Here is a 9,059-nt window from a genome sequence, read left to right as displayed (position 1 = left end):
TGTTTATTTTAATTCATTGTAGTAAGATGATGACGACAACGGATGACAAGTGACTTGAGCTTTCTTTTCACTTGTCGTCCGCCGTCGTTCAATTGACCCCTTAAGGAGTTATTTATCCCTTATATTAAATTTTAGTGGTTTTCATCTCTTCTGCAAGACGACAGAAGATATCGAAGAAATATTCAAACTCAAAAGTGGATAACAATCTGACAAGGCCAAGTAACCAAAGTGCTTGTAAGCACTGAGGGTAAAGATTGCTTCAATTTATCAATGGGAAGTGAAATTAAATATTGCGTTGGTTTTAGTTGATTAAACAGCAATTCTAGACAAAGCAAGATAACTCCAATTTTTAAAGATAGCTTTAACAATGACTTCATGTATATTTTTAGAACAGACATTGGATTCCTGCACCTTGCAAAAGTAATGTAATTTTCTTGACAAGTGTATCATCATTTTGTGCCTTGAATATCTGAGCATATATTACATTGATAAATTACTGGAAATGTCCATAGATTGGATGTATAGAATGTTATGATCAATGCACTATATTTTGTGTAGCAAAAAAGGTAGTCATGCGTCCTCGAAGATTTAGATATCAAGTCAGTCCCAGATGGTTTTGATTGCATTTCATGCAATCTTTACCTAAAAAAAATACCAGGTGCTCTGGAAGGATTAGAATATACTGCTTATTAAAGAAAAATAAAAAGAAGTCACATAAGCGACAATGGATATGTGACAGACGGAAACTTTGTAACATAAGACATCTATATACAAAGTATGAAGCATCAAGGTCTTTAACTTTCTAAAATATAAAGCTTTTAAGAGGTTAACTAATGCCAATGCGGGATCACTATCCCTATGTTGAGCTTTCTGCAACAGGAGTCACAGGCTCAACAAAAATCACAGATGATTGAACCACCAGGGTGATTACTATATAGCCTTCTCTCCTCAAGTCCCCTTATATACCCCATGTCTGATGTAATGCAGTCATCTAAAGACAAACTCCTAATTGGGGGTGGTATAAAAAGAAAAAAAGAAAGTAAGCTGTGTAGTTTGTTTGAGAAATGATCACTGTAATATAATATCTGGAACTTAGTTGTGCATTATTTTGTATATCAGATTAAGGTAGGCATTTAAAAAATGGATTGGTTTTGTTGATATCTTTTATTTTCACAAAAAAGTAACAACAGATATGAAACAAGTGAACATTTTAGTATATATGAAAATAATTTATAATATTGCACTTAAAAATTTGTAAACAAATCTTTCTGTTGACATATAACTGTAGAACTGTTTATTGCACTTTGAAGTAACATGTAAATCTTGTATAAAGACTTATAAATAAAGCACTCAACATTTAAATACATATAAATACATTTACACTTTAGTTATCTACCTCAATGATAATTATTCATAATATCAATATAAACTTCTATCATTTAAGATTAACATTTACAATGATTTAGGCCAGTGACACAGAAAGTAATAACATTGAAGAAAAGAATTATCACATTTTATAAACCGTACAAAATTATATCAATTGTCTTTATTTTATAATAATACATTTTTTTGGCACACAAACACCACCTTTGCTAACTTGTCTGTAATGTAATAAATGGCCATAATATATTTTGAATATATAATATTTTTATGAAAGACTATCTATAACATTAAAAAAACAAAATGATTATCTCATAATTTAGAACCTTTCTCCAGCATTTGCTACTACCATTACAATACATTCATGCCTCAAAACATATCAATAAATACTATAAATTAATTTATACTATCACAATTCATAGATTTAAAGCTATTAGCCTTTTCTCAATTACAATTTTACACAAACAAAAGTAAAAACAAATTCATTACAAGTTACTTTTAAATACAGTAAAATAATTACTCCTATTAAATCATGAGTAAGTACATATTTTGCTGTGCTACAGTTGAATGAGAATCTACAATGTCATTTATGAGTATGGCTTGTCCTGAGATGATTGTGAAATGAAAAAATACAGTTATATATACATATATTGACATTTACAAAGCAAACTTACTTTTACCATAAACATACAAGAGCTTGCTCACTATGGATTTCCACTTGCACCATTTAGAATAGTGCAGTTAGTATTTCTCAGACAGCCAATCTTTAGTAAAAAGAGTTCTGAATTAATTATTGTCCTGATTTGATACGTTTTATAACATGAGATGTTAAAAATACATTCCTGTATATGTTCTGTTTAAATAGAATAACTACTTCTTGACTCAAACAAATGAGACATTTAATTGTATTTCTTACACTAAGTTAATGCATGACTGAATATCACAATTTACACAAAACACTGTGAAGGGTATGCTTCAAAAAAGAAGAAAAAAATCCTATATTAACCCTTGCAAAATTTTCAACACAACATTAGAATAGGTGAAAATTAATGGTCCTTTTAAAACAGCTTTTCTTTAATGATTCATGCAATGTCATGACACATTATGCTAATTCTAAATACAATATCACATTTACAAACTACTTTTTGAAAAGTATTATAAATGTAAAAATAAATTCTAGTCATGGATTTGTGCAAGCTTGGAATGACTGTGTTAACAAACCAGATAAGCTTAGTGACTACAATTTGGGTACATTATTTTAATTTGCTTGTATACACTTTTTTTATCTCCCATCTCAAACTTTCTCAAAAACAAATTGATAATTGAATAGTATGTGTTGTTATTCAAAGTAATCTTCATATGCATTTTTGGTCTGTCAATTAGTTGTCCTCTTGTATATTTTTCTCTTTTCTACCTTCTTTGTGCTACAACAACACCACAGAAATAAGCAGTTTGGAACATTTCTGTCTTATATCATATTTCTCCATCTTGAATAAAAGCAGTTGGTATCTAGAGTAATCTTTCCTTGTTTAGAACCAATAGTTGATAGGGCCAATAATACTGGTCTGGAACAGAATCAGTAGAACCAAACAGGACAGAACAATGATGGTTATCAAGTACGCTGGCATTATTGGAATGTGGAATAACTTGGCCTAGAATGTACAAATAATTTCATGTAACTTTAGACATATAAAAGCTACTGTTTTGTTTATCTAACAACAAAAGGCTCCTTTAATTAGGACCTTGAATCCTCTCCTGTTAAACATATATAACAATAAAATCATTAGTAATGATGGAACAGATATCTTGGAATTGTTAAATCCATATCCTCTTTAAAAAAAGTAATAAAAAAAATAGTAACAGAGTTTTAGGATGGATAGATACTTTTGTTTAATATCCAGTGGCTAATATTACAGTCAAATCATGATGAAAACATATTAACGAGATTTAAATGTGTGAACAATGCTGTGAACTACCTTAACAAGCTGAGATGGATATTTATACAAGGCTGTAATTTTCTGAAGGAAGAAATGACACCTAGTTAACCAGTCTTTGCTCAGACTTCTAAATGCTGCTTGCTGAGAGTAAATGCATCAAATATAAATTTTCTATTCTTTGACCTGACATGGAACAAACCCACTCTAGATACAAGCATGCTACAATGAGGTATATGAGGTGGGTCTCATTAAATTGTAATAGTTTTATTTTGTCTTCTTTTTATTTGGAAAATAAAGCAGTCATATTTTTAATCCTACAAATTAGATAATTATCTTACCCTTAATTTAGTATTTGATACAAAGTTCATGAATGAATCGAGATCTAGCTGAGAACTTCCTTTGTAACCAAATACTCTCATTTCTAATGCAATCTTTATAATCCTACTGCATACAGAATTAACTCTGGCTGCCTGAAATAAAACATTTCTAATATAATCTTTATATGTTATAAATGCACGTAGAATTTACTCTGGCTTTACTTAGAATATGTGCCATACAGAAGGTTAAAAACGTAAATTTAGTACAAACAAACAAGTTTTGCAAATAAATAGAATGGCAAATACATAACAGATAATTTGACCACTTACATCACAAAACTACATCATCTTCCTACTTATAAATCTTTGACGTGAAAATTTAGTGTGAACTACCCAAACATTAACACAGCATTGTTTTATTGAGTTTACTTCTGCAGAAATATTCTGTAAAATGAAGATGTAGTCTTGAATGGTTGTTGATGCTACTTTATTACAACCATAAAGTTTGTTCTTTTTAGATCATTTTAGATGAATGTCAAAATTCAAAATTTCCTATTTTTCATGAACAAGAGTTTTTTGGGTGTCAGTTGTTTCGTTGGTTTATCCCTTTGTTTGAGTAGTGTATTCAATTAATTCAAGAAATTTTTACTGGAGGACAAACTATTTTACTTCCAATACTAGCAAGCACAATTTTTATTAGAAATTGAATATCACAAAGGAGGTTTGTTTAGGCAAACTGTCTTGTCCCATAATAATAATAAATCTACCAGATTACATCCTTCAGTTGTTCACCAGTCATTACACTGATGGATATAAGAGTTTAAAGATATGAGTTTTGTCTTAGATATTTACAATAAGGGTTAAAACTTCTTGAATTTTAATGCCAAATTGTAAAATCTGCCAAAATAAACTTATTGTGAGGTCTTTTTGCACTAATATTTAGATATGAGCAACAACTTTACCCAAGAAGATATTTTTAACTGTTAACAAAATTTAGATACTAAGATTTTTCTACCTCATGCATAGATTACTTTAGCTGGATTTGGCAAAACTTTTAGGAATTTTGGTCCACAATGCTCTTAAACTTCGTACTTTATTTGGCCTTTTTAACTTTTTTGGATTTGAGTCACTGATGAGTCTTTTGTAGACAAAACGTGCATCTGGTGTATACATACAAAATTTTGTCCTGGTATCTATGATGAGTTGATTTGCTACAATATGTATTTCACATAGTTGTATTTGTGTGAGTTATTAGTTAGATCTATTTTGTCCAAAAACTGTTGTATGCCAAATGGCCTTTTATAGCTGACTTTACAGTATAGATTTTTCTCATTGTTGAAGGCCATAAAATGACCTTTAGTTGGTTTTTTTTCTGTGTCTTTATGTCTCTTGTGAGAGTTGTCTCATTGACAATCATACCACATCTTTCTTTTATATTTGTTGTCATATATGTCAATTTAAACATGTTTATGTTATGACACAAAAGATGTGACAACATTAAGTTAACTTTTTGCACAGAAGTATACAGATTTCACAATAAAATCAATTAAATTAAAGTTTTGAAAGAATGGCATAATTTTCTTTTGTATTGCACAATGATCTATTGCCTTACCTGAAACAAAGGAAAACACAACATGATAAAAAATACCATTGGAAAAAAAGTCCTATACAGCCAGATCTTTGGTAGGTCATTCTTATTCAGGACTAGTATACTTATACCTACAAATATCCAGTAGAAAATATTAATCACATTGTCAAAGTTAGTTAAACATTATACAAGGTATTTTTATTCTTTATATGTCAATCTTAAATGCATGCAATCTATATGCATCAGAATTAAACCAATCCACTATCAATAATCAAAGCGCTGTAAGCACTGTAGGCAGTTAACCAAAAACCAAGGCAAACATAATTATGAAAACTGTGGCAATGTTGCTTCAACTTTTTTTTAAAAATTTAAAAGAACAAACATTAAACATTCATATATAATTGTACATTTTTGTTCATTTAATGAATTAATCATTAAGGCAAATAATTTATATTTTATCAAGGTTTCAATAGCAACGCACATGACCACGAATGGTCATGAGTCTCTCATGAGTCAGCAGTGGTACAAATTTGCAATAATTGCAGTTCTTCTAGTTGATCGTAATTGTTCGTATTAGTTGACTGAACATTAGTAGTTCAAGCTGACTTTAGTATGAGCTTGTTAAAGTATGAATGGACTTGCTTCCCTGGAAAGAAAACTGACTTTGTGTTGTACAGTACAAAAGTTTTGAGACACAAATCAGACAAATGTTAATTACTACAGGGATCAATGGTGTGGTCTGACTGACCTGTCCATAGTAAATGTAAATGACTCCCACCTTCACCCCAAGTCCATGATGTCTAAGTTTGGAATAAATGACAGGTGTTAGGGTCTAGCAAAGTGATATGCATATGTGTCGCCTATGAGATTGACCTTGTATGTCATTCAATCTTTTTCGAAATGACAAACAGGAATGAATATGGTTTAGGCGTTGGTATCTCAATCTTTTACAAGTTTTCAAAACACACACAAGAGGGTGTGGGATGACCCTAGGGACTACCCCTATTTTTCATTTAATTTTTTATGTTGTCCCGTACTTGAATATATATGGTTTATGGGTGGGGATCTCGACCATTATCAAGTTTTCAAACTGGAGGGGGTGGGGGACCCCAGTGACTTCCCCTATATTTCATTTGATTTGTTATATTGTCCATTTCATGAATATATATCGTTGAGGGGTGGGGATCCCATCTGTTTCCAAGTTATCAAACAGGAGTGGGTAGGGTGACCCTAAGGACTCTCCCTATATTTCATTTGATTAGTTCTCATACATGAATATATCTATGGTTTAATTTAAAAGTGGGGATCTCGACTGTTTCCAATTTCTCAATAAGGTGACTGCAGGGACTCCCCCTATATTTCATTTGATTTAGAGTTGGGGATCCCAACTGTTTCAAAGTACTTAAACATGAGGGGTAGGGTGACCACAGGGACATTCCCTATATTTCATTTGATTTGTTATATAGTCTTATACATCAGTATATATGGTTAACGGGTGATGATCTCGAATTTTTCCAAGTTCTCAAACAGGAGGATGTACAGTGACCATAGGGACCCTCTCATAATTCATTTGATTTGTAATATTGTTCCATACATAAATATATATTGTTTAAGATTGTGGATCTCGACCGTTATAAATTCTCAAACAGGAAGGGGTAGAGTGGCCCCACGAACTCCATCTATATTTCATATGATTTGTTATATTGTCCCATACATGAATATATATGGTTTAGGGGTGGGGATCTTGACCGTTACCAAGTTTTGGTCATTTGGTCTCTTGTGGATAGTTGTCTCATTGGCAATCATACCACAACTTTTTTTTCTATAAGAAACTTCCAGATATTTTAACTGACCTATCAAAATTGAGAAGAAAAAAAATACCCCTTGAAATTGCAGTAATATGTTTAACTTGAAAAGCATTTAACATGCATTACCAACATTTATCACTGATAAAAAAAAATTATACTGTTATCAGGAACATATATATTGTTACATAAACTCTGTTCCCAGCTGTCACATTGTATTGGATTTTGACTTTAAAATTGGTGTACAAAATATTTTCTGCTTTTTCTTTCTTTTACATTTATCTTTTTGTTTTCAATTCCAGTGTTTATATTTATTTACCATGCATGTATCTTGTCACCCGTTTGGATATTTTTTGTTGATAGCTAAAAAAACGGAATAACCCTCATCCGCTTCCGGAATCAAATCTGATATTGTAATCTCGTGGCAGCCATTTTATTTTCAATGTTGTTTTTAGACAGATAGTGAGAAACGATTTTACTCGGATTTACACATTATTTATCGGCTATTTTCTGTATAAAGATAGCGGTTGAACAAATTGGACATCGCTGTCATGAATAGTAATGATGAAAATAAGTTTGAGATCGTTTATTTATAGGAAACTTTGGTAAAAATGTTTGCACAGTTATTTTTTTATTTTCTTTCAAGGTCCGTCGGGCATGTCGGGCGTAGCTAGTAACCAAGTAGAAAGTCCGACTGCAAAAGTGGAAGGGCGCAGACCTCGGACCACCGCTAATTTGAACCCCTACGTCCAAATTGAAAAGATACGAAAATTTCGTCTTCTAATTCAAAATTGCCACCAACAGCGTAATCAGTTGAATAGACTACTGACGTATATATACGTAGACGACAAACAATATTCCTACGACTTTTGCAATTTGGGAAATCTTAACTACTTGTCTTTAGAGATTTTCAGCGATTAAATATTTCATACATTTGTTCTTTGACATCTTAGCCAAAAGCTCAGGGGATAAAAAACAACATAAGGATTCCTAATGTGCTCTACTTCCTATGTGCAACTTCAAAACTTTTGGGAAAATCGATGATCATTTAAGGTTTTTCTGGTCATATTTTTTGTAATCCAGAATGAAAAGTATGAAAAAACTGTCCAATAAGTTATAAATAATATAGTATCCAGCTAGATGGTAACAATGGCACGTATTTCAGCATTTATTGGGTAGCACACAAATCCAGGGTGCTGGCATAAGGCAGCTTAACTGCCTAAATTTTTTTAAACTAAACTAAACCAATTAACCAACAAAACTGATATTGTTCTGCTATCTTTTTCATCTTTCAAAAAAAAGACACATGGAAAACAAATGAATCATTTCTATCATAACATGTCATACAGACTGATGAAAAAAGGAAATATTATTTATTATGTACAGCTAGTTTAACAGAAATTTCTCGGTCAAATATATATATACACGTCCATTCTTCAAACCAAATATTGTTGACATACCATGGATAGGAAAAGGACAAAGACATCATCTTGAAAACTTAAAACAAGACCACTTGAGCCTGAAAGATTCACAAATGTTTTTTCATACTGGATATAAATTTCCAGGTGACATAAGGCTATCTCATTATTTTTATCAAATATCACATATATGCTGATATTTTTTTGAAATTCTCTTTCAAGTAAATTAAGACTCAAACTTTATCATGCTCAATATGTTGAGTTCTTACCTATAATAGTTAGTTCACAAAATATAACACAAATCAATGATGTCATTCTCGCCATAGGACCATTTAAAACACTCAGGTTCTGTCGTACTGATAAAACATCCTGAAAACATAATTTGGGTTGTGTAGGATATTTTAAAGGGGCACTAGCTACGAGATATATAAAAAATTTAAAGTTTGATTTTTTTTGTTCAATCAATAATGAAAGTGAAATAACAATTAGCTTTTTGCAGGCAAAAAGGTTCAATTTTGTCAAATTACGCTAAGAAACATTGATAATTAGGTTTTCACTTGCAAGTGAATGAGTCAACCCTTTAAATCCGTATTCATGTGAACTTCAATTTAACC

At 31.3% G+C, this 9,059-nt stretch overlaps 1 protein-coding gene across 3 annotated transcripts in view; it reads right to left on the bottom strand.

Moving 5' to 3' along the window:
• Window positions 1-1,472: 1,472 nt before the first annotated feature.
• The window catches only part of LOC134712638 (uncharacterized), a 27,072-nt gene continuing 19,485 nt past the window's right edge, over window positions 1,473-9,059 (bottom strand). For all 3 annotated transcript variants that reach the window (XM_063574375.1, XM_063574376.1, XM_063574377.1), the window contains exons 9-12: window positions 8,715-8,814; window positions 5,247-5,353; window positions 3,656-3,787; window positions 1,473-3,032 (exon numbers count right to left, since the gene is read on the bottom strand). In XM_063574375.1, coding sequence (XP_063430445.1) covers window positions 2,910-3,032; window positions 3,656-3,787; window positions 5,247-5,353; window positions 8,715-8,814 — 462 coding nt within the window. In that variant the 3' untranslated portion in view covers window positions 1,473-2,909. The remainder of the gene's footprint in view (window positions 3,033-3,655; window positions 3,788-5,246; window positions 5,354-8,714; window positions 8,815-9,059) is intronic.

This window comes from Mytilus trossulus, chromosome 3, assembly GCF_036588685.1.
Source record: "Mytilus trossulus isolate FHL-02 chromosome 3, PNRI_Mtr1.1.1.hap1, whole genome shotgun sequence".
NCBI classification, from domain to species: Eukaryota; Metazoa; Mollusca; class Bivalvia; order Mytilida; family Mytilidae; genus Mytilus; species Mytilus trossulus.
Note: the sequence above shows the minus strand (reverse complement) of the source record. Positions and strands in the feature narration are given on the sequence as shown.